At 50.1% G+C, this 24,732-nt stretch overlaps 2 protein-coding genes, 1 long non-coding RNA gene and 1 other non-coding gene across 25 annotated transcripts; 2 read left to right on the plus strand and 2 right to left on the minus strand.

Annotated features, from left to right (window-relative positions):
• Positions 1 to 1,735: 1,735 nt before the first annotated feature.
• Gm35685 (predicted gene, 35685) lies at positions 1,736 to 4,377 on the minus strand. Its single transcript, NR_168482.1, has 3 exons — positions 3,659 to 4,377; positions 3,033 to 3,075; positions 1,736 to 1,911 (listed from the first exon to the last, which is right to left on the minus strand). It is a non-coding gene; the product is annotated as a predicted gene, 35685 (long non-coding RNA).
• On the plus strand, positions 3,203 to 19,153 carry Vwa5b2 (von Willebrand factor A domain containing 5B2). Of its 15 annotated transcripts, none has more exons than XM_030249160.1 (23): positions 3,203 to 3,421; positions 3,932 to 4,056; positions 4,245 to 4,306; positions 4,448 to 4,673; positions 4,927 to 5,075; positions 5,155 to 5,325; positions 7,955 to 8,174; positions 8,342 to 8,499; positions 9,095 to 9,226; positions 9,471 to 9,595; positions 9,950 to 10,105; positions 10,795 to 10,905; positions 10,998 to 11,206; positions 11,288 to 11,399; positions 11,863 to 12,048; positions 14,403 to 14,574; positions 14,659 to 14,975; positions 15,323 to 15,512; positions 15,611 to 15,964; positions 17,623 to 17,760; positions 17,841 to 17,921; positions 17,997 to 18,226; positions 18,312 to 18,982. In XM_030249160.1, the coding sequence occupies exons 5-23, from the start codon at positions 4,937 to 4,939 to the stop codon at positions 18,858 to 18,860; spliced, it is 3,750 nt and encodes a 1,249-aa protein (XP_030105020.1). In that variant the 5' UTR covers positions 3,203 to 3,421; positions 3,932 to 4,056; positions 4,245 to 4,306; positions 4,448 to 4,673; positions 4,927 to 4,936; the 3' UTR covers positions 18,861 to 18,982. The 15 variants fall into 15 exon arrangements, 13 of the variants coding, with proteins under 13 accessions (XP_030105020.1, NP_001138425.1, NP_872574.2 ...); NM_001144953.1 differs by having other exon boundaries at positions 3,357 to 3,421; positions 14,662 to 14,975; positions 18,312 to 19,152; XM_030249158.1 differs by lacking the exon at positions 3,203 to 3,421 and having other exon boundaries at positions 3,964 to 4,056; positions 7,955 to 8,186.
• On the plus strand, positions 18,227 to 18,311 carry Mir1224 (microRNA 1224). Its single transcript, NR_035407.1, has one exon. It is a non-coding gene; the product is annotated as a microRNA 1224 (primary transcript).
• A 79-nt stretch (positions 19,154 to 19,232) lies between the features above and the next one.
• On the minus strand, positions 19,233 to 24,536 carry Alg3 (asparagine-linked glycosylation 3 (alpha-1,3-mannosyltransferase)). 8 transcript variants are annotated; one of them, NM_145939.3, is made up of 9 exons: positions 24,318 to 24,536; positions 22,762 to 22,861; positions 22,517 to 22,664; positions 22,261 to 22,421; positions 21,539 to 21,659; positions 20,535 to 20,740; positions 20,301 to 20,377; positions 19,637 to 19,781; positions 19,233 to 19,492 (listed from the first exon to the last, which is right to left on the minus strand). In NM_145939.3, exons 1-9 carry the CDS (start codon positions 24,511 to 24,513, stop codon positions 19,330 to 19,332), a joined length of 1,317 nt encoding a protein of 438 aa, NP_666051.2. In that variant the 5' UTR covers positions 24,514 to 24,536; the 3' UTR covers positions 19,233 to 19,329. The 8 variants fall into 8 exon arrangements, with proteins under 8 accessions (NP_666051.2, NP_001344332.1, NP_001344335.1 ...); XM_006521932.4 differs by having other exon boundaries at positions 19,234 to 19,492; positions 24,355 to 24,528; NM_001357403.1 differs by lacking the exon at positions 22,762 to 22,861 and having other exon boundaries at positions 24,355 to 24,536.
• Positions 24,537 to 24,732: the final 196 nt, after the last annotated feature.

Below are 24,732 nucleotides of genomic sequence, written 5' to 3' on the forward strand. Positions count from 1 at the left end.
TCGGGCTTCTGCATTCACCTGTATAGACATACATAATTTATAAATAAAATCTTGTTTTAAATTTAATTTTGTATATTTATGTACTTCTTATGTATGTGTATGTGTGTTTGTGCACTGGTGTCAGTGGAGGCCAGAGAAGGGTGACTGACTTCCTGGAGTAGGTGATTGTGAGCAGCTTGATGTAGGTGCTGGGAATCAAACTTGGGTCCTCTGAAAAAGCAGCAAGCACTCATAGCCATGAGCCATCTCTCCAGCCCCTATCTGAAATTATCATTTTTTCAAACATTGCATGTGATGTGTGTGTTTCTGTATGTGTGTGGTATGTATGTATGCATGCATGTATGTATGCTCACATGTATGCACCATAGTGCACATGTGGGAGTCAGGACAACTTTGTGGAGTCAGTTCTCTCCTTCTCTGTATGTGGGTTTCAGCGATCAACCTCAGGTCGCCAGTCTTGAGTGGCAACTGTCTTTGCACACTGAGTCATCTTTAACCGCCCCCCCCCCCAATCTGGAATTCTTGATTTGGTAAATTTGTGATGATGAATCTGATCTGTACCAATGAGAAACTCTACAGTCTGTGCTGAGCCTGGAGGTCTTTCAACTACAGAACACAAAATCCCTGCCATAAGTCTAAGGACTCTTCTTTTTTGAGGCCACATCTGCTAAATGTCCAGCCTGAACGTTCACCAACTCCAGCAAGAGTTTTTTAGAGATAAGATTAGCCTTGGCCTGGCATGGTGGCAGCCACCTTCAACCCAGACACTTAGGAAACAGAGGCAGGTGGATCTCTGTGAGTTTGAAACCAGCTTGGTCTACAGAGCGAGAGCCGGGACAGCTAGGGCTACACAGAGAGATTCTGTCTCAAGCAAACAGAAAGATTAGCTGAGCCAGCTGTGGTGCGGGCTGAGGCAGGAAAGACTGCTATGAGTGTGAACATAGTTTGAACTACACTATCAAGACTGTCTCGAAAACCTGAAGCCTTGTCAGGATATCCTTGTTAATCATATCCTTAATCCCAGTACATAGGAGGCATATGCTTGTGGATCTCTGTAACCAGGAGTATTTTGTTCCCAGAATAATGACTCTGAGACTTAATTATTTATGAGTAAATGCTTAGGTCATAAGCTTGGGCTTGTTCCCAACTAGCTAATGACAAATATCTCATTTATTCTAGTCTATGTATACCATATGGCTATTTACCTCTCTTCAGTTTCATGAGTCTGTCTCCTCTGAGCCCAGGGTGAAATTCCAATCTCTATCAGAATTCCAGCCTTCTATTTCCTGCCTCTTGCTATTAGGCCATCAGCTCTTTATTGGCAGGAGATGGGTTCACACAGTACACACACAAGAGATTCTCTCTACAGATCTCTGTTCGTTTAAGGCCAGCCTGGTTTACACCAAGAGTTCTAGGACAGCTAAGGCCACATAGATAGACTATATATATATATATATATATATATATATATATATATATATATATGCCACTCCCAAAAGTACATATATGCAAGATTATTCTACAATTTATATGGAAAGGCAAAAAAACTAAAATAATTCAAATTATTTTTGAAAAACAAGAATAGAGGAATCCTTTTACACAATTTCTTGCCTTATCTATCTTTAGTATTTGTTCATATCAAAACTGTGATATGGGCAAAATAATAAATATCTAAGCATAATAGAAAACCAAAAGCTACCCTCAGACAAGCATAACCAAGTGGTTTTTAATTTAAAAGTTTTAAAGTTACATGGTATTTATTTTGGGAGCATATTTGTGGGGGAGGGGCACATAATGCCATCATACACAGCCTTCTTCCATGCAGGTTCTGGAGACAGTTCTCAGGTTATCCGGGCATGGTGGCAAATGCCTTTACTCACTGAGCCACGATCTCACAAGCCCACAGACTTACTGTTGACAAAAGCAGTTCAATCAAGGAAAAGTTAGGGTTTTATTTTATTTTATTTTATTTTATTTTATTTTATTTGTAAGGTAAGGTCTTAGGCAGAGGCAGGCAGATCTCTGTGAATTCGAGGACAGCCTGGTCTACAAAGTGAATTCCAGAGCATCCAAGGCTACACAGAGAAACCCTGACTTGGGGAAAAAAGCCAAATGAAACAAAACAAAACAAACAAAAACAACAAACAAAACAAAAAGATAACAGTCCAGATTGATTTCAAAATCATGATCCTTCTCTTTGCCTCCCCCAAATAGTATTTAAAACACTTTAAAATTAATTTAAAGCCAGGCAGTGGTGGTGCACGCCTTTAATCCCAGCACTTGGGAGGCAGAGGCAGGCAGATTTCTGAGTTTGAGGCCAGCCTGGTCTATAGAGTGAGATCCAGTTCAGCCAGGGCTACACAGAGAAACCCTGTCTCAAAAAAAAAAAACAAAAAACAAAAAACAAAAAACAAAAAACAAAAACAACATCTGTTTGGCATTGGAGAGATGGCAGATGGCTAAGAGATTAAAGTCACTTGTTCTTGCAAAGAACCAGGGTTCCCAGCACCTCCATTGTAACTTACAACCACCCAAATTCCAGTTCCAAGGCATCTGCTGTCCTCTTCTGGTGTCTTTCAGCAGGTGTGCATGTCATTTATGTGCATTCATGTAGGCAAAGCACACGTGTACCTGTGAGAGTCAATACTCTCTTTCCACCACGTGGATCCCAGGAATTAAACTCTGGTTATCAGGTTTGTCAGCAAAGTGCTTTTTACCCTTACCCACTGAGCCATCCCTAATTGTGTGTGTGTATGTGTGTGTGTGTGTGTGTGTGTGTGTTTGTATTTGTTTGTTTTGCTTTTTTCCAACTCTGTGTAGTTCTCCTGCACCACCACTGCATGGCTCCAAATAGTAATTTTAACAAATGGTGTGAGTTATTGGGTGTCTATATGTAAAACAAACAAAAACTCTCTTACCTCAATCTCACAGTTCTGACTGCTCCCACCTACAGCACTCCTTAACTTCTTTTTGCAGAATTGGAATAGGGCATCTTTAGGAGTGCTTGTAAGGGTGACCCCAAATATACTTACCTTCGCTCACTTCCCGGGGTTCCCAGACTCTTCCCTCAAGATCCTAGAGGAGATTTTACAGATCTTCCTAATGTTTTGCAGTGAGAAACACGCGAAAATCCTGCCAATTTCAAGGAGCCTGTTTTTCTGAGCAAGAATGCCCCCACCTTAGGTGCTAGGCTGACGAATGGGAGGCGGGGACCACTGCTGTGACAGGAGCAGCCCCGCACCCTTGGGAAAGCTAGAAGGCTTTACTCTGGAGGCCCTCGTGCAAGGAAGCCGTCCTGCGCATCCTCCCCACTCCCAGAAAAGGAAGGGTATAACAACACTGCAGTGAAGGAGCCCAGGGTGCTTCCGGGTGGGAACGCCGCTGCAGTGATGGGGAGACTGGATTGAGGGCAACCGCTTTGGTGAGCACACAAACGAAGGCACATGCCGCGAAAGGGGAGGTTTCTGCAATAACCTATTTGCTTCTTGTGGGGGGCGAGGCCTAAATGGTTTCCGATGCGGTGATGAGGGAGGGTCACTGCAGTGAGCGGGAGTCCACCCAGGGCGGGGTGGTGGTGGGTGGGCCACTGCAGTGTTGGGAAGAGGGGGGGATGTGTTTGCAGACTCGGCCGCCCTGTTTTGCTCACGAAACTCCTTACCTCCAGAAGGATGGAGAGGGGGCGCTCAGCTTCACTGTGCCGTTGGTGGGGGTCGTGCAGTGGCTGGGGTACTGGCTCTCTGCACTGCGGTCTCTTGCCTGGCTCTGCCGGCCTGAGCTGACGCGCGGAGGCGGTGCGGTGCCCGAAGGAACTGAGCCGCAGCCCCCTCCGCAGTGGCGGGCGGGGCAGAGGCGGGCTGGAGGGGCGGCCTCTTGGAACCCGGGCGGGACTACCAGCCAGCAGCCCGGCTGGCGCCCCTCTCCCGACTCACAGGATCTCAGTGGTAGTTCCGAGGTGGATCGCGCAGGTGCAGGAACAAGGGGCAGTCTGGACATCAGAGGAAGCATCACCCACTCTTGTCTGGTCGCGACGCCCCACAACTCCACCAAGAAGTGACGGTGAGGCTTGGGCTGCCCAAAGGGAGGGGGCGATCCCAAGACCCACCCTGTAGCATCCCCTGTGGCTACCTAGTCTCAGGCCAGCCTGGGCGGGGAGAGCCGCTCTAGATCAGATGACATGGACTCCCGCTGCCGCGACACCTCTGCACATCTGACTTCCCGAGACGCATTTTCCCGTCCCTTTCTAGTTCTTCCTACTGCAACCTTTCAAGACGGTCTACAGCCTCTCTCAGTACTCCAGTCACGAAAGGCAAGGAGAGATAAAGACTGCAGCCTTTTCAGCTCCCGACCTCACCCTGTCCCTGGGGACCCTTGTGAGCTAGGGGCGCCTAGGGCAATGCTGGCCCTTTAAACCTTTGCTTTCCACCCAGAGTATCTTCCATCTCTCCAGAAGCACCACTTCCGACAGCTGGCAACCGTGGAGAGCCAGGAGGCAGGGGGCAGGTACGGGGGCGGTGGTGAGGCCCCGAGAAGGTGCAGGAACAGCTGTGGGCACCACCCCCCAAGCCCCCGGCTCGCAACCCGCAGCGGGACTGGAGGACGCCTGGACTGGAGGGTTAACCATTAACCCTCCATTCCCCCATTGCGGAGAGCTGTTCCCTGCTCCTGCTACCCAGGTAACGGGCGAGGATGCCCATCTTTCCATCCTTGCACACACACACACCCCTCTTGTTATCTGCCCCGCCACCTGTCTGCTTGGACGCTGCGGCTTGGGGGTGGGGGTGGGGGTGGGGGGGTCTCCCGACTCAGCCTTGCTCCCTCTGCAAGCTTTCATCCCCAGGTCCCCAGGTACCCGATAGGGTCAGGTGGCATAGCTAGTTTTCATGACGCTGGAGCGAGGTGCCCCTCATCCAGCCCCTGTTCACGCAGGGTGGGCACCATGCCTGGCCTGTACTGCCCCACCAGCTGGACGCCGCTGCCGCTCACCGACTCCTGCGTCCGGGCCTATGCCAAGGGACCCTGCCTCAGCCTGCGTGCCCGGCTTACCTACCACAACCCACAGCCCCAGCCGGTGGAAGGTGAGACCTGGTGCGGGCGCGGGGAGGTAGCAAATGCCAGGTGGGGTTCGAGAGCAGGTCTGCCTGTTCCTGCTCGCAGGCGTGTTCGTGTACCCTCTGGCTGAGGCGGAGGTGGTATCTGGCTTCGAGGCCGAGGCGGCCGGACGGCGCGTCTCCTTCCAGTTGCATAGCCGGCGCCGATCACAGGCCGCCTGCTGTCGCGCTCTGGGCCCGGGACTAGGGACCTCTACACCCCGCCGCTGCGCACAGGGTAAGCTCCGAGCCCGAGCCCGAGCCCGCGCCCTCGAATGCCAGCTCAGGTTCTTGCACCCTCGTGCCTCCGCTAACATCGCCAGCCTCCTTTCTTCTTCCAGACGCTGATTTTATTTTCCATCCATTGGTTACCCCTTTATCCAGCAGTCATGGACTGGGCATCTAACCTGAACCTGGTACTGAAAGAATGTGGCCCAGGCTGAGTCTGTCCTTCGCAGCCAGGCAGACACAATAGGCACAAAGTAGCTTACAGGGTACCAAAGACCTCTACTGTTCAGGTAGCCATAGTCTCTTTAGGTTGAGGCAGGCTATCTCCTCCTCAGTCCCTTGCCTCTTAGACTACACACATGAGTTCCGGTGAACCTATGAACGGACTAGCTCCAGAATCAAATCCACTGTCCTGTCTAACAGCCCAGGTTCTCACTCCTAGCTAAAGCTCAATTTATACTGCTCAGCTCTACCATCCGCTGGCTCTAACTAATGTGTTTGTGCTTGTTCTCTGAGAGTTACTCAAATGCTTTCTCCTTATGGAATTCTCCCTTATCCTCCACGAATAATTGACTGTGCTCCCCCCTTGTTCCCCAGTCAGAGCACTTAAGAGGGAGAATAAATGTCACTGTACCTGCTTGTCTATCTCTCCCGAAACATTGCCTCCTGAGCTTGGGGCTGTACTTTGGTCATTTCTAGGTCATTTAACATAGAACCTGGGACAAAGGGATCCAGTGAGTACTGGAGGGCATGGAAATCCACCCCTGTGCTGTGCTCTGTGGTTTGCATCCTATTTATTTGTTTATTTATTTATATACGCATTTGATTCTTGTTCATACGACTATCAGGTAAGAAAAAAAAAAAAAGAAAGAATCCAACGGTGTGGAGAGTTGGATTAAGCCTAACAGACAGGTAGAAGCAAGAATAAAGTCTAGGTTCTAGCCCCAGGAATGTTCCAGAAAGAGGAACTAGCATTTAACTAGAAGAGTGGGAATTGGTGAAGGGAGATTAGGGGTGATGGTGTAAACACTGTGATGGATACACAGGACTCCAAGTGGGTTTCAGCTCACAACACCTGTGTGTCCTAGATACAGAGAGCACAGAGTATGCATTGTCCCCTTCAACCTCTTCTTTTGTTTGTTTGTTCGGTTTTCCAAGACAGGGTTTCTCTGTGTATCCCTGGCTGTCCTGGAACTCACTTTGTAGACCAGGCTGGCCTCGAACTCAGAAATCTGCCTGCCTCTGCCTCCCGAGTGCTGGGATTAAAGGCATGCACCACCACTGCCTGGCTCCTTCGACCTCTTATTGGGAACAAAAGCAGTGGCCATGCTCCTTAAATGGGTGCTTTGCATTAGTTATTCATTTATTCATCACCATAATCTTTCAGATATAATTATGTTCTCCATTTTATGGATGAGGAAATGAAGGGCTCCCAAGAAGATTGTCAAATGACACAATTAGAAGTCACAGAGCTGAGACTCAAAACCTGACTCTGTTCTTCTTACTGGCAGGACAGTCTGGCCTTGAACTCTCAGAGATCTGCCTGACTCTGCCTCCCAAGTACTAGGAAAGTTGAAAGCCACCATACCAATCTCTCTCTCTCTCTCTCTCTCTCTCTCTCTCTCTCTCTCTCTGTGTGTGTGTGTGTGTGTGTGTGTGTGTCTTTCTCTGACTCTACTCCCTCCTCAATTCCCCTTCCCATGCCCTAAATAAACTATTCTACACTATACCCATCCTATGGCTGGTACCTTAGGGAGAAGGGATGCCAAGGCACCTCTCCCACCTCACCATACCTGGCTCAACAAAACATATCCTGGTCTTTTTATAAAACACAACAGGGTTTCTCTGTGTAGACTAGGCTGGTCTGTGTGCCTCTGCCTCCCAAGTGCTGGATTTTTTTTTTTTTTCTTATTGGATCTTTTTTCTTCCTTTATCTTGTTCAGCAAGTATTTCTGGAAAAGGTGAACAAATGATTGTTAGATAAAGCAAAACATGGCTGCAAAGGTGACCTGGGGCCAGACTGTGTAGTCACATCCAGTAGCAGTGGCAAATCTTTTAAAATATTCCCCTATTCCCTATCCTACCTCCCTCCCACCCCGACCCCCCACCTCAAGGCTACAACAGAACCTGTGCTTTGCATGTAAGTGCTATTTTGTGTCCTCTAACCTGCTTCTAAGCACACTGCTGCCCTTAACCTCTTTGAGAAGGTAGAACCCAGGAGCCACCTTAGTGAGTACTGGTGAGACCTTTCAGAGCAGAGGAGCAGAGAATCTGTGAACACGTCAGGTCCCCTGTCTAGAGGGAGGTGTCAGTCCACAAGAGAGGCTCTTTAGGGTGATTGCAAACTAAAGTTAAACAGGGGAAGAATGGGATCTTAGAAGTGGAAACGCCCCCTTCTCATCAGTCCTCCAGTCATGTTATTCCGTTATTTCCTCGTGCTCTTGCCTGTTGATAGCCCACCCATTCCTTCTATCAATCTGACTCTCCCACCATTGTTCACCTCATGTGTCATCCTGCCTCACGTGCCTTGCCCACTACAAAGTCCTGCTTTGCCTGGCATTGTGCCTCAGTTTCCCTACTGATATCCTTTCCTCCACCCCCTTCTAGTGCTCTCTGAAACCTTTTCTTACTTATCATAGGTCATCTTGTCTTGAATCTGGCCCAAGCCCGGTCCACACTGGTGTTGCCCACTGGCCTTGTGGCTGCAGCTGGTACCATGACAGTGACCCTGTGCAGCAGCCGGGAGTTGCCCTCCAGGCCTGATGGGGTGATGCATGTGGCCCTGCCCACTGTGTTCACCCCACTGGCCCAGCCAAACCTGCCAGGGTCCCCCAGGTCTCCGGGGCTCTGTGACGACAGGTTGGGCCTATGGTGATTCTCTTCATCCCTCCCTCAAGTTCTCTGGGTCTAGTGGGGAAGAGGGGGTCCTAGGGGCTGGACTGAGTGAAGCAGGGAGGGGGCCAGCCAGCCAGAAAGGCTAGTGACTTTCACAGAAGCCTAACACCCCTCCTTATGCTCCCCTCTAGCCCCACCAGCTGCTTCGGGGTAGGCAGCCCTGAGGAGGAAAGGCCGACCTGGGAGCAACCAACTGCCACTCCGGACGTGTTCTCAGGCCCTGCCCGCTGTCCTGCTCCGTATACCTTCTCTTTCGAGATGCTAGTGACCGGACCATGTCTGTTGGCAGGTGGGCTATCTGGTCTAGCCTAGCCTCCCTGTCATTGTTGTCAGACTGGGGAATAATTTGCAGCTCAGAGGTGAGGACAGAAGTAAAAAGAAGACAGCTGCCTGTCTTGGGAACCACTAATTAGTAGTTTTTGTTTGCTCTTTTGTTGGTTTGAGACAGTTTCATATATAACCAAGGATAACCTTGCATTCCTGAGCCCCCTGCCTCCACTGCCTATGCCAGACTGGTTTCCACACTAGTTTTAACAATGTAATTAATTTATATACTACCCCATTCACCGGTATCAAGAAAGATACAGTGGTACTGGTCCAAGTAAAGGAGTAGGTTTTCTTTGTGTAAGGGGGGGGGGGTATATGCTAATTGACTATGTAACTTTCTGACCAGCTCCAGCATAGAACTGGGAACTCACCACATTCTAGCCCCTTTAAGCAGATAAGTCCTTCCTTGTCTGGATAAGCCTGTATAAGCCTTATATAAGTCTGTATAAGATAAGACTCTGAGCACTCAGCTAAATCAGCCATAATCTCTGCCCGCAGCCACTGTCTTGGGGCCTGAAGTGAAGTGACTTTGACCCCTCTTTATCTCTGTTCCTCAGGCCTGGAGAGCCCCTCTCATGCTCTGCGTGCAGATGCCCTCCCTCATGCCAGCTCTGCAGCAACTATCCGTGTCACCCTGGCAGAGGGCCACCAGTGTGATCGGGCCTTGGAGATCCTCTTGCACCCCAGTGGTGAGAAATGGGGCACACAGTAGGCCAGCACAACCCAGTGGTGAGAGATGGGGCACACAGTAGGCTAGTTCTGATATGCTTAGGAATGGCGTGGAAGCAGTTTTCAATGACAGTTCAGAACCCCGAGCAAGATGGGGCCAAGTCATCGTGGAGGATGCTGGAGTCTTCTGAAGACAGAAGGGATGAACAGCCTGGGGGTTCAGGGGCAGGGGCTACCTGACAGGGTTGTGCCTCTTCTTTTCAGAGCCCCATCAGCCACACTTGATGCTGGAGACTGGCAGCTTGAGTTCAGCAGAATATGAGGCCCAAGTGAGGGCCCGCCATGACTTCCAGAGGTTGCAGCAAAGAGACAGTGGTGGGGAACGGCAGGTATGGTTATGTAAAGCCAAGCTTTGGTACTGGCTGAAATTGTACATAAGAAATAGGAAGATGGACCGTATCAGGATGAGGGGCCTCTGTTCTCAGTCTGCTCTCTCAGTAGGTGCTTCCACTATCACAGAGAGCATCCATAGTCCTAGAAAGCCCTGCATGAATCTCTCTGAGATAAGCTTTTGAGGGTGGAAGGAGATCTAATGTAGGTAGACAACACCCATGCTGTCATTCAAAAAAGAGCCCCCTCTAAGTGAATCGGATAGAAAGAGGCCCCAAGGCTTGGTCCCTCTGTCCCACCTGGACAGAGCTGCCTTGCCCCTGGCTCAGGCTAATGCAGGCTCCTGTGCTCAGGTCTGGTTCCTGCAGCGACGGTTCCATAAGGACATCTTGCTGAACCCTGTGCTGGTGCTGAACTTCTGCCCAGACCTGAGCTCCAAGCCTGGACACCTGAATGCAGCTACCCGGGAGCTCCTCTTCCTGTTAGATGGCAGTGGTGCAGGACACAAGGCATGTGGGGCTCAATGTGGCTACCCTAGGCATGGGAGCAGGGGTTGGCAGCAGCTGAGGTAGGCATAGGCAGCCTTTTGAGGCCAGGAGTTACCTTGTTGCTTAACATACAATCTACCAGAGGGGGAGCACATTTTACCTCTGCCTCTTTCATACATACACATGTCTTTCCCAGACTCCAAGAGCCACTCTTTTTGATTCATTGAGGCAGGGTCTGTCTATATAGCCTTGGCTGTCCTGGAACTCACTATGTAGACCAGGTTGGTCTTGAACTCACCTGCCTCTGTCTCCCAAGTGCTGGGATTAAAGGTGTATGCCACCATCTCTGGTGCCAAAGAGTCTCTCTTTTCTACAGAGTCATACTCTGTAAGCCAGACACAGAGACAAAAACTTCACTCTCTCTCTCTCTCTCTCTCTCTCTCTCTCTCTCTCTCTCTCTCTCTTTCACACACACACACACACACACACACTCCTCCAGAGAGTCCCTACACCCAAATGTCTCTCACATACTTCAAGGCTTCCGTCTGTTCCCAGGGACCCACTTCCTCATATGTTCAGGGCTTCTCTGGTTACCTCAGCCAGCCCCCTGTTTAACTACAGCTTGGAGAAGATAAACAATCTGGTATTCCTTGTTCTCTACCAGTGCCAATAGGGCTTCTCATGTTTTTTTCCATTCTGGCTTTCTCCAGGATGCCATTGTTTTGGCTGTAAAATCCCTCCCAGCTCAGACTCTAGTCAACCTAGCCATATTTGGGACATTGGTACAGCCACTCTTCCCAGAGAGCCGGCCTTGCAGTGATGTGAGTATGGGTCAGGCTTTGGTGGGGGGAGGGCTCTATGGAGAGGTTTCAGTCCAGTCCAGCCCAGCCCAGCCTAAGACCTCTGTCTCCAGGACACTGTGCAGCTGATCTGCGAGAGCATCGAGACTCTCCAGACTGTGAATGGTCCCCCTGATATGCTGGCTGTATTGGATTGGGCCTTAGGGCAGCCCCAGCACAGGGCCTACCCTCGACAGATGTTCCTGATCACTGCTGCCTCGCCAACGGCTGCCACCACTCACCAAGCCCTGGAGTTTATGAGGTGGCACAGAGGGGCAGCCAGGTAGAGTGGCAGATGTAACTAGCTAAGACTGATAGCCCTAAGATATTCCTGAATGTAGCAGCTACTTCCCTCCCCTGCCAGGTGCTTCTCCTTTGCATTGGCACCTGCCTGCCGCCAGCTGCTCCATGACTTGTCTGTCCTCAGCAGAGGACAGGCTTACTTCCTGAGGCCCGGGGAGAGACTTCAGCCCAAGGTGAGTGTGAGCCTATGTTCGCTCACCTACTCCTGGAGGTCTCTCTCTAGAGTTATACACAAAATCTGAAAGGAAGCCTGGTCTTTGCGCTCTCACCAGAACTTCCTGGTCCAGTCTCTCTCACCCTGAGAAACCAACTAGACAGCTGTTGATGCCCCTAGGAGAGAAGCTGAGGAAGGCTAGAGACCCAGCCTTGGGCCAGCCACTGAATCATAATGTTAGGACCTGAAGGAGCCTTGTCTTCAACTCTTGTCCCATCCATGTGACAAAGCTCAGGCCAGGAGAAAGACCAGGCCCTGAGGACTGAGTACACAGTTGCTTTGCTCGGGCAACCCTGACTCCTCCTGACTCTAGCCTGATTATGCTCCCTACCAGTGCAGGCCTGGGCAGAGGACACTGGGGGAAGGGCAGCCCCCAATCTCTCCCCCTACCCAACCCCCATGTCCTTTGGCACTCCTTGCAGCTGGTACAGGCTCTGCGGAAGGCACTGGAACCTGCTTTGAGTGACATCTCTGTGGACTGGTTTGTGCCTGATGCTGTGGAGGCACTGCTGACACCCCGGGAGATCCCAGCTCTCTACCCTGGGGACCAGCTGCTTGGCTACTGCTCGCTTTTCAGGGTGGATGGCTTCCGGTCCCATGCTCTAGGGGTAGGACTGGGCTGGGGTATCCCAGGCGGGCCTGGAGGGCGGAAGTCCTTGTATCTTACCCGTTCCCTGTCTTTGCTAAGAATCCTATAGGCCCCTAGAGCCCCATAGAGAATGCCTTGGGATTCTCCCAGAGACGGTTGTCCTGTAAAGTGTTTACACATGGTTTTCTTTTACAATTTTTAAAAATTACATTTACTTGTGTGTGTGTGTGTGTCTGTGTACATACATATGTGTGCTCTCAGTAGTATGTAATGTGGAGGTCAGAGGACAACTTGTGGGAGTTGGTTCTTTCCACCTACCATGTGGGTCATAAGGCTTGAATTTAGGTTGTCAGGCTTGGTGGACGTGTCTAGACCTACTTCACACAGCCCCTAAGAGAAAGCACCATCTTGGCTGGAAAGATGGCTCAACAAATAGTTCAGAGCACTTGCTCCTCTAGAGAACCCAGATTTGGTTCCCAGCATCACATGGTGGCACACAACTATCCATGACTCCAGTTCGCCTGCATGATGTGTACCCCATGTGTGCTTAGTGCCCTTGGAGGTCAAAGGGAGGCATCTGATCTCCTGGAACTGGAGTTACAGATGGTTGTGAGCGATCATGTGGGTGCTGGAAACCAAACCTGGGTCTTCTATGAAAACCTCTCAACCTCTGAGCCATCTCTCCAGTCATAAATGATGTCATAGGTTGTTGTGAAGAGAACTTGACAAGATAGCTGGCACACAGTAGGGCTTTGTGATCTTTCTGTTATTTGTTTATTTATTTAGTGAAAATCTCTCTCTAGGGGAACTATGCAGAACTACCTCGTTATTTTGCTTCTGAGGGCTACATAGCAGACTCTATCTTTGCCAGGTAGTCAGAAAGCTCAGGGCCAAATCTGAAGCTGAACTTTAAGCAGCTTTATTACCCAACAAGGCTAACACGTTGGCTTCTTACTTTTTAAATTTTTTTATGTATGAATGGTTTCCCTGCACCTATGTATTTGCCCCATGTGTGAGCTGGGAATTGAACTTGGGACCTTGAGAAGAGCAGTCAGTGCTCTTAACCGCTGAGCTATCTCTCCAGCCCCTATTTTAAATTTTTAATTAAGATATAGTTACATCACTTCTCCAATCCCTCCCCTGTCCCCCCTTTCTTTCAAATTGATGGCCTCTCTTTATTATTGTTACATGCTGCTTGTGTGGATGCGATTTCAGGGCTGACCACTTTGTGTTGGGTGAACAGTTAGGAGCGCATCCCAGGGAGAGGCTAACTCTATCCTCTCTCTGCAGTCATTAGTTGCCTGTGGTTCTTTGTCTAGGAGTGGGGACTGGTGTGACATCTCCCTTCTACATTAGCAGAATTGATCATTGGTATTGTCATTGCTCTGGTCTTGTTTGGGAGCCACGTTGAGGTATAGCTTTCCTGTCCTTTTTAGGAGACACAATCTTACAACATATTTTTAATTCTTTATTTTAAAGATTTATTTATTTATTATATGTGAGTACATTGTAGCTGTCTTCACACTCCAGAAGAAGGTGTCAGATCTCTTTACAGATGGTTGTGAGCCACCATGTGGTTGCTGGGAATTGAACTCGGGACCTTTGGAAGAGCAGTCAGTGCTCTTACCAGCTGAGCCATCTCTCCAGCCCCCATATTTTTAATCCTTAAAAACTATTTAGGTGCCGGGCGTGGTGGTACACGCCTTTAATCCCAGCACTCGGGAGTCAGAGGCAAGCGGATTTATGAGTTCAAGGCCAGCCTGGTCTACAAAGTGAGTTCCAGGACAGCCAGGGCTATACAGAGAAACCCTGTCTCAAAAAACCAAAAAGACAAAAAACAAAAACAAAACAAGAACAAAACACACAAACCTATTTAGGCTCAGGAGATGGCTCAGTGTGTTAAGGTGCTGCATCCAAGCCTGATGACTTGAGTTCAATCCCTGGGACTCACAGGGTAGGAGAGAACCAACTCCTGCAAGTTGTCTCTTGACCTCCACAAATGAGCTATGGCGCTCGTGCACACACACACACACACACACGCGCGCACACACACACACACATGCATTTTTACTTAGCTGAGTGTGGGTGGGTGCATGCATGCCACAGGACATACATGTGGAGGTCAGAGGACAACTTTGTACACTCCATTCTGCCTTTCTACTTTCCATTGGTTCCAGGGTTCAAACACAAGGAGGCAGGTTTGCATGGCAAGTGCCTTTAGCCACTGAGCCACTTTGTTGACCCTTATTTCTTACTGGCTTTTCACTTCTGGACTATTTATTAGCTTTTACTTTCTATGACCCATCTTTAAGTTATGCTTGCAGAAAGATATTATAAAATTAGCATACTCCTCCCTCAATACCTTTTCCCCAGGGACAAGAGCCTGGTTGGCAGAGCTTGGCCGGTTCAGTCTTCCCATCTCCAGAGGAGGTGTTATCCGCCACCAGCCCTGGCACTGAGCCTACGCACACCACAGAGCCCCTGGGAACAGGCACTGTGTCAGCAGAGCTGTCGAGCCCATGGGCTGTAGGCGACTCAGAGCAGAGTGAGTGCCCTGGTGTATATTTGTAGCCAGGCAGGAGATGGCAAGGGGAAGGGTCAGGGCTGGGCCCATTCTCCTGCTTTCCAGCAGGTATGGAAGCTCTGACAGACCCAGTCATGGATCCTGGACCTAATCCCTCATCTGACACAGCTATATGGCGGCGCATCTTCCAGTCCTCATACATCCGGGAGCAGTATGTGCTTACCCACTGCTCTGCCAGCCCTGAGCCAGGCCCAGGCTCCACCTGCAGTAGCGAGTCCCCAGGTTCCCAAGGCCCTGGCTCCCCCAGTGGTAGCCGTCCCCTGGATCCCCCTTCTCAGCAGGGCTGCCGAAGCCTGGCCTGGGTAGAACCTGCAGGCTCCCGCTCCTGCCCCCTGCCTGTACCCCCACCATCTCCATTCAAGGTGAGATTTCATCCGTCATGTAACCATCATATATATATATATATATGTATATGTATATATGATTGGATGGTTACATACATATATATATATGATGTCACAACCAGTAATGAACACAGGACCGTGGTATTATGGGCGCTCAGTCAGAATGACTGTCAGACGGAGTTAGGAAAGTAAGGTGTGTCGGGGAGAATAAGCAAGTTAAAAAACAATGACGATATAAAGAGAGAGTCAAGAAACAACCTGAAGTGGGAAATACAATGAGATGACAAGACTTATGGGTAGCTGAAAGTCTGTGGTGGCTAGAAACAGCATTCCTTGACCAGTGACCTCCCATCTCTCACACGCAGGTGGGAGCCATGAGCGCTGAGGTGCTGGGCCGTCGGCAAAGAGCAGCTCTGGCTGGTCGAAGTCTCTCATCTCCCTCAGGCCGGGCAAACCCAGTCCCCGGAAGAGCCCGGCACCCCTCTCTAGATGCAATACCAGATGGATTAGGCCCTGAGCCAGGACAACAGCTGGGTCAGGGCCTCGATGATTCAGGTAAGGGTTGGATGGGACGCTGGTTTTCTGACACCAAAGATGTGGGAAAATGGAGCACAGTTCACCATGTTGCCTATACCCCTGACATCTCTCCCCAGGAAACCTGCTCTCCCCAGCCCCCTTGGACTGGGATATGTTGATGGAACCATCTTTCTTATTCAAGCCTGTGCCGTCCAGTGCGGAATCAGCTCCTCCAGCAGAATGTCTGCCTCCTCAGGCTCCACGTTGCCACGTGGTGATCCGGGCCCTGTGTGGGGAACAGCCAATGTGCTGGGAGGTGGGTGTTGGGCTGGAAGAACTCTGGGGTCCTGGGGATGGCTCCCAGCCTGAATCACTTCCGATGAGAGAAGCTGCGTGGGATCAGGCACTCCACCGGCTGACAGCAGCCTCTGTGGTCCAGGACAATGAACAGCTGGCTCTCCGTGGAAGAGCTGAAACCAGGGCTGAGCAGGGTAAGTTTCTAACCGACACACCCCAGGTACAAAGGCTTTAAACAGAACACGGTGAAGGTACATATCTGTGTTAATCAGCCTGTTCCTTACTTTGTCACAAAGGATTTGAGGTGATTCATAATACAAAGTAAGAAACTTAGCAGAGAAATGAGAAAGAGTGAAAACAAAGGAAACCAAGGCTGGAGAGATGGCTCAGTGGTTAAGAGCACTGACTGTTCTAGAGGACCCAGGTTCAATTCCCAGTACCCACATGGTGGTTCACAACCATCTGTAACTCCAATTCCAGGGGATCTAACACCCTCTTCTGGCCTCTGTGGGTACCAGTCACATATATAGTACAAAGACATACATGCAGGCAAAATATCCCCACACATAAAAAAAAATGATAAAAGAATATAAAGGAAATATAAATAAAGGTGTATTATAAGATACAAAACCGGGCAGTGGTGGCACACGTCTTTAATCCCAGCACTGGGGAGGCAGAGGCAGGCAGATTTCTGAGTTCAAGGCCAGCCTGGTCTACAGAGTGAGTTCCAGGACAGCCAGGGCTATACAGAGAAACCCTGTCTCGAAAAACCAAAAGGGGTGGAGGCGAGAAAGAAAGAAAAAGAAAAGAAAACAGTCACATGTGCATGATGCAGACAAAACATTTTTCTAACTGCAGGAAGTTCTGGATAGTGCTGAAATGAGTGGTAGGCAGTGTGTATGGTGCTGGCTGTGGCGGCACATGCATAAAACTCACAGCTTTAACTAAGCATCTATTATGCAATAAGTCTGAGAGTTCTGGGCCAATCTAGGTTATATGTAACTATGGTGTGACCCTGTCAAAATAAAGTCCTGTGGAGGGGCCACACACTACCCTTGGGTACTCTAAAGTTTGCCTGTGCCGGACCCACTTCCCAGATTTAAGTCAAAAAAAAAAAAAAAAGAAAAAAGAAAGAGAGAGAGAGAGAGAGAGAGAGAGAGAGAGAGAGAGAGAGAGAGAGAGAAAGAGAAAAGACAGACAGCAAGCTAGGCATGGGTGTGATGGTGCATACCCATAATCTCAACACTGTGGTAGCAGAGGCAGGAGGATCGTTCCAGACCACCAAATTTCTGGGTTTCTAGGGGGCTTCTGGTTCTACTGTAGGCTGAGAGTTCAGTCTATTTCTTGTCAAAGTTGGGAAGATTTGGTTCAGGACCAAACATGGCTATCTACCATGTTTATAGGGGACAGGGGAAGCTGTGGGGATCATTCTAGTATTTTTTTTTTTTTAGACAGGGTATCATGTAGTCCTGGCTGGCTTGGAACTCACAGATACTGGCCTGCTTTGGCCTCTGAAGTGCTGGGATTTAAGCCACCATGTTTGGCTTTACAGCATTTTGTTTGTTTAATTTACATCCCAGTGCTTACAGCCCACCCTATCTTCCCAGTCCCACCCCTCCCTCATCACCCCCTCCCCTTCTCTGAGGACTTGTCTGAAGGGGAAGCCCTCCTTGGGTATCACTCCACCCTGAGATATCTGGTCCCAGCAGGACTAACCTGGTAATCCAATGGCAGGGAACAGAGACCAAGACACCCTTCACTCTGCTTATTAAGGGAACCACATTTTCCAGCATTTTTTATGCAGCTTTCTATAGATAGTGAGAGTTGAGCTCCATACTGCTTTGATTTACAGGCAGAGTCAGAAGGTCCTGGCTCAGAGCCATTCAGACAAGCAAGGTCAGCTCTGCCCCATCCTGTTTTACCTGCCCTGTTGCTGTAGATGCTACCACTAGGGAGGTATTGCCTGGAGCCCTGCAGGTGTGGAGTTCAGGTATGGTCCTTCTCTGATGACCTCTAAGGTGTGACACTCACCTCACTGGCAAGCCAGTGGGACTGACTCTACTCTTACAGATCCAGCTGAGCTCTCAGGCATGTCTGCCTCTCAAGACCAGCTAGCTGCCGCTCCTCTGTCCACAGCAGTCCACTCTAAAGGTAGGGCTCAAATGCAGTGGATTGGGCACAGATGGGCTTTGGACCACTTGCTGGTACTGGGTGACCCTACTGTAGGACATCAGGGAGGCTGTTCTGCAGGTGCCTGGGACCTGGACCTAAATGACAACTCCAAGTCAGCATTGGGGGAGCCCATATCTCCTACTGGAGATCATCATGGCTTGCCCCACCAGCCTCCAGCCTCTTCCAGGCTCAGCCTGGGTCGTCATCGAAGACTCTGCAGCTCCAATAAGGGCCAGACTCATGAGAACAGCAATGACGGCAGCAACCATGACTACCTGCCTCTGGTGAGGACTGGGGAGGTGGAGGGTAGCATCATTAGAGCCAGAGCTCTGTCTCAGCTCCCTCTCCCCCCACCTCTTCTCTCCTCAGGTACGACTGCAAGAGGCACCAGGCTCCTTCCGCCTGGATGAACCCTTCTGTGCTGCTGTGTGCATTCCTCAAGAACGCCTGTGTCGAGCCTCGCCCTTTGCCGCACACCGTGCCAGCCTCAGCCCCACCTCAGCATCATCTCCTTGGGCATTTCTGAGCCCTGGTATTGGCCAAGGTGACAGTGCCACAGCCTCCTGCAGCCAGTCCCCCAGCTCAGGTTCTGAGGGTCCAGGCCAGGTAGACAGTGGGAGGGGCTCAGATACTGAGGCCTCAGAAGGAATGGAAAGGCAGGACAGCTCTGATCTTCGTGGGCGCACTTGGGCCACAGCTGTGGCCCTGGCGTGGCTGGAACACCGCTGTGCAGCTGCCTTTGGCGAGTGGGAACTGACAGCTTCCAAAGCTGATTGCTGGCTGAGAGCCCAACACCTGCCAGACGGACTTGATCTGACTGCTCTTAAAGCTGCTGCCCGGGGGCTCTTTCTGTTACTGCGACACTGGGACCAGAATCTGCAGCTACACTTGCTGTGTTACAGCCCTTCGAATGTGTAAGGCTGCTTGCAGCTCTGGCTAGCGACCCCCAACACAGTCACTGCCACCCAGGGCCAGTCTCTTGGTGCTGGGAAAGAATAAGTTGGTGTCTGCCGTCCTCCATTGCTTCACATACACACACACACACACCCCTCCCAACATTCTTGTCACCACAGAAAGTGCCTGCCTGTGCTCTCTTCTCTCTCCTCCCACTCCATACCCCCTCCTATGTGCTCTGAGCTCTCTATAGGATAATGGAAGAGGAGAGAGCTACGGTCCCAAATCCTATGCAATAAAGTGCCTCTTAAGACTGCCTGATGAGTTGTTCGTTTCCATGTTGGGAAGATGCACTTCATAGCTTGGTGTAGGCACGAGCAACCACTAACTTTATGTATGCTGCACAAAGGTGGACTTGGCAAGGTTTATTCTAAGAACACAGAGTCCGTTCCACCCATGATGCTGAGCACGTCCTAGAAGGAAGGGGTGGGTTTCAGTGAGTTTTCCTGCTTGGCTGAATGCTCTTAGGGAAGGACTCGGGGGACAGCCAGAGCTGCAGCAGGACGACAGCGTGGCACAGGTGGAGGGCGGCAGAGCTGAAGGACGTGGATGGGTACGTATTCCAGGAGAGCTCAATGAGTCCCAGCACCAGCAACCTGGGAATGAGAAACGGGTCCCAGCCATTTCAAGGTCAGCACGCCCTACGCCATCCACCCATCCACCCCATGCCCTTCTGTGGTTTCAGCTGTGAGGAGACCCCGAGCCCTTCTCCAACCCTTCCAGGTTGTCCCAGCTAGTACCTGAGCAGGTGTGTGAGCCAGCGTGCAGGCATGGCCCACAGGAGGTAGGGCAGTGTGTGGAAATACCAGACATAAAACTGGTAGTGGAGCGAGCGGCTAAAGCAGATGCCAATGAAGTTGGAGGTGAAGAGGATGGAAACAATCTGTGATGTGATGGTTAAGGCTTTGGGTAGAAATGGAGGGCAGTAGGGGTGGGGTGGGGGTAAGGGTTTAAAGTTCTGGGGTAAGAGCACCCTATTCTGCCTTCCATGCACGCTTCAGATAAGCTTTCTAGCCTCTCTGGATCTGGTCCTCGGTTTAGTAGGGAGAGAGGGATGCATGAGACTGTAAAGCCTGAGGAGTCTGAATCCCTTACATTCTAACCTTAATCCTTCCTTCTGTAAAATTAATATGCGTACTTCCCCTGACTCAGGTGGACTTTGCATGGGAGGGAATGTGGACTCTTAGGACGATACCAAGAGTGCACGGTTTTACAATGCTGGACTTACGGTTAAGCTGGGCTGAGATGTGTAGGGTGCTCAGTGCAGTGTTTGCTGCAGAGGACAGGACCTATGACTGGGCTCGGGCCTCTTCCTGTGGTAGCTTGCTATCTCAGGCCAACAGACTAAGACTCTATCTGCACTTGGAGAGATCAAAACTTGTCTTTCCGTGATTTAAAGGATATGGTTAGGTGTGAGGGCTTGGGGTGGAACTTTCCTTTTGGAAGGATCCTTCAGCAGTGCCAGAATACTTTCCCCTGTTCTGAAGAGAAGTCATTCGGACATTTATCAAGGCCCCGTTGTGTGCCAAATCCTAGATTAGCCACCATGAACTTAACACTTCCTCCAAGCAGCTCCGAAGAGCTGAGCTCTCCACTCCGTCCCATGAACCTTCCCATGATATTAACCCTGTTTCTTACCTGTGCCACCTACAGAGGGCAAACAGCAAGAGGAGGCTAAGGTGGGCAGCCAACAGGGCTAGATGGAAGGCACGATGCAGGAAGATGGTTTCAGGCAGGAAGCGCCAGTTTACTGTCCATTGGAAAAGAAACTGACGACCAAGGTCAAAGGAGCGGGATAGGTAGCCAATGGGGTTCTCCAGCAGGAAGGGCAATCCCAGCACCACCTGGGAATGGGTGAAGCCAGCAGAGCTGCTTAGGCTTGCCACAGCCTTCAGGGTAGTCACTTAGGAGAGCATAGTGAGAGAGGAAGCCTCAAAAGCTCCTTTATTTCCACAAGGAGTAGCCGGAAAGCCTCCCCACTCTCACCCCCTGCTAGAGCCTGACACCACAGAGGCACAGGAGGGGGTTGATCACACTGCCTTTCTCAAGAGTTCGCCAAATCGTGGGCGGCTCAGTTGTTAAGAGCATTCGTTGCTCTTCCGGAGGTGCTGAGTTTAACCCCCAGCAACCACATGGTAGCTCATGGCTATCTGTAATGGGGTCTGATCTTTTTCTGTCATGCAGGCACACATGCAAATTGAGCTCTCATTCACATAAACAAACAAACAAACAAACAAACCTTTAAAAAAATCTTGAAAAAATTTTCACCTGATTGTGTGTGTGTGTTTGAAGGGGGAAGGAGGTATTTAGAGAGAGAGTCTCACTATGTAGTCCTGGCTGGCCTGGCATTTGTTATGTAGACCAGGGTGCCCTGAACTCAGAGACCTCCCAAGTGCTAGGGTTAAAGATGTGTACCACCATGCCTAGCTAGTTGATCAGGTCTTAAGCAAGCAGCTTTAGGAAGGCTCTGAGAGGCCTGCCAAGTTCAGTAGCCGTGGGATCTAAAGTGGCTGCCCAGTGAAAGCAACAACTCCAAACTCTTGTCTGTTGGCTTTTGAGAAAGCCCTAAGAGATTTAAGGAGATCCGTCTCTTCGGTAAGGGGAGGCCCTTTCTCACCAGTAAGGGCAGGATAGACAGTTACCTGAAGAGCAGCACAGATGGCCAGCTTGGGGAGGGCACCACGGAAGCCAAACTGAGTAAGAAGAAGGAATAGCAATCCCGGGGCGAAGAGCAGCACATTCATCTTCACCGAGACAGCCAGGCTGAAATGGACAAAGGACAGGAAAAGTCCAGGGTCAGCTCCAGGACTGGGTGCCCCTTGGAACGACACCCCACCTCCCCCACAGATCTTCTCCTCAGGTTATTAAGTGCCAGGATGTGGTCTCTATCCAGAACTGTTAGAGGAGCACAGATGGCCTGAGAGGAGGCTGGGAAGAAGGGAATAATACCTGTCCCTCTGTCCAGACTAAATGGACATGTACAGATTGACATACTTAAGGGCCAACCCCAACATGGATGCCATCTGGGATAAACATAGGAAGAAAGCATGAGGAAAGGAACTTTCTACAGACCCTTGACTTGTTCAGGGCGGCCAGAGTGACCTACAGTAACTAACCACTCTCTTTTTTCCCCCTAAGTCAGGGTTTCTCTGTGTAGCCCTGGCTGTCCTGGAACTCACTCTGTAGACAAGGCTGGCCTTGAACTCAGAAATCCGCTTGCCTCTGCCTCCCAAGTGCTGGGATTAAAGGCATGCGCCACCACTGCCTGGCTATCTAACCACTCTTGATGTCCTCTCCTGCAGAACATTGGGAAGATATGGAAATGTGACTGGGGGGTGGGGGGGCAGAAGGAAAAGGCTCTGACCTGAAACAGCAGCAGCCCCAGCTCCAGCACTGTGCCAGGAAAAGGTTGATGCTCAGGAAGAGCAAGGCCATAGCTACTGGGTCATTGAAGAGCCGCAGTACAAAGATGGAATGGACACGGTAAGAGGCACAACACATGAAGAAAAAGACGAAGGGAGGTACCTAAAGGGTGGGCACCAACGTCAGCTCCCCAAACCTGAGCCACCCCCACCACCCACTTCAGGCCAGGGCCAGTTGGTCCTGTGGCATCAACTCACCTTGGAGGTCTGGTGGTATATCAAGAAAACAAGCACCAAGGTGACAAGGTAGAGTACAGCAAAGATGTTCTGGGCCATAGGGATATCAGTGCCCCGGTCAGTAGCATAGAATAGCCCCGTAAAGATGTACAAAAACCCAGCTGGGTAGCTGGAAGATGAAAGGAAATATGAGCCTAGGGCAGGACTATCAGCCTGGTACCCACCCAGCCCTTCACAATGCCTTCAGACTTCCTATCCTCACTCACACAAGAGGTCCGGTGTCACCCTGCAGCTGTGTGTAGTCATATGTGCCATTGATGAAACCCTCCACCTGGGCCATGTAGGCCTTCCAGTCAATCTCTGTGTCTGGAAGAAGATAACATGGTCTCGTTCCTTCTGAGTCCAGAACTTGCCTACTTCTAAACCCCATGCCTTCAGACCACCAAAGCCCAGAGATTCTACCTCATTCCCAGGTTTCTCCCATTATCGTCCCTGATGTAACCACACCTACGGCATTCTCTGGGTGAACCCATATATTTCGTCTGTGTGTTATGTGTGCATGCATATGAAGGTCAGGAGTTGACACTGGTGTCTTCCTCTGTCATTTATATAACAGAGTCTAGCTAGTCAGTTTGCTTCAAGGATCCCTTGTCCTGCCTCTCCAGTGCCGTGATCATAGATGGGTCACCATGCCTGCCTGGCATTTATGCCTAATGCTAGGAATGTGAACTATGGGTCTCACATTTGCATGGTAAATACCACGTGCTAAGCTATCTCCTTAGGCCCATGAATGTGGGTGTCTTAAACTCAAATGTGTAAAACTGATTTTATGATCTTTCTTCCTACTCCAAATTTACTCTTTCCTGTATTCTTCAAGTAGTACTTCTCTCCTTTTCAGTTTGTGTGTGTGTGTGTGTGTGTGTGTGTGTGTGTGTTTACAAGACAGGGTTTCTCTGTATAGCTCTGGCTATCTGGCTGTCCTGGAACTCTGTAGACTAGGCTGGCCTTAAACTCACAGAGATCCACTTGCTTCTGTCTCCCAAGTGCTGGGATAAAGGCGTGTGCCACCACCACCCAGCTTCTTAGTTCTTGAAACAGTCTTGTTCTCTTTCTCTGTCTTGTGTGTGTTCATATGCACATGTGTGGATTCACACATAAGTGAGTGTACATGCATGTGAGTATGAGTGTGGAGGTTAGAGGTTAATGGTGATTCTCTTTCTGGAATGTTCCTCACTCTCATTTTAAGAACAGGGTCTTTATAAGCCAGTTGTGATGGTGTCCACCTTTAATCTCAACAACACTCAGGAGCCAGAAGAAGGCAGATTTCTGTGAGCTTGAGGCCACTGTGGTCTACATAGCAAAGCCAATCAGGGCTACTTAGTGAGACTCTGTTTTGTTTTGTTTTTTTAAAAAAAGACTGATCCTGGAAGACACCAGTACCTAATGGACTTAAAAGGTCACAAAATGCACTCTTTAAAAGGACTTTCAAGACCTAAGAATTAAAAGCATGAAAAATCAGATCTGCGGTGGGAAGTGACTGTCTAAGGCTACAGACAAGCATCAGGAACAGCAGCAGCAACAGCACATTAATTCTGGCCAGAACTTCGTGGCTGCTTATGCTTTCTTAGCAGGCTGAATGTTAAACGCAGGAGGTAATCTCTGGGTAACCTCCCTCCCATATGGGAGAGAGATTATGATCGCTGTTCTGGAAAATGGGCTTGGGTCAGGTAAAGGATATGGGTTTGATCGGTGAATGAAAGCTCTGTAATCTAGTTTGGGTATCCCTCCCTCCCTCCGGTTCTCTCCCCTTCAGTGAACTCACATGCCACCCTGTGAATGACCCAGAAGGTGATGCCCACCTCTGCTATGCAGAGGCAGGAGGCCACCAGCAATGTGTAGCGCGGTTCCCGCAGCAGTAGGTAGCGTTCTTGCCAGGCACGCTGTAGCCATTGTTTCCAGATTCCTGCCGGCTGGCCGACAGAAGCCGGCTGGCCGCGTTTCCGCAGCCCAGCAGCCATCTTGACAGTGCACCACTCTTTTGCTTCCACCACCCGGGAAAACCAACTCTCACACACTAGGTTCCGGTCTCACGCTCTGGGCGTCTTCTCAAACTAAATGCTGAGCCGAGTAACCAGAAGTCTTATTTACTAAAAATCAGTCTGTTAATTAGACTCAGGGAGCTGGAGTTTCTAGGCCAAAATGATTCATTGGCTACATATTTAGTGCTTATTATACAC

This window comes from Mus musculus, chromosome 16 (genome assembly GCF_000001635.26).
Source record: "Mus musculus strain C57BL/6J chromosome 16, GRCm38.p6 C57BL/6J".
Taxonomy (NCBI): domain Eukaryota; kingdom Metazoa; phylum Chordata; class Mammalia; order Rodentia; family Muridae; genus Mus; species Mus musculus.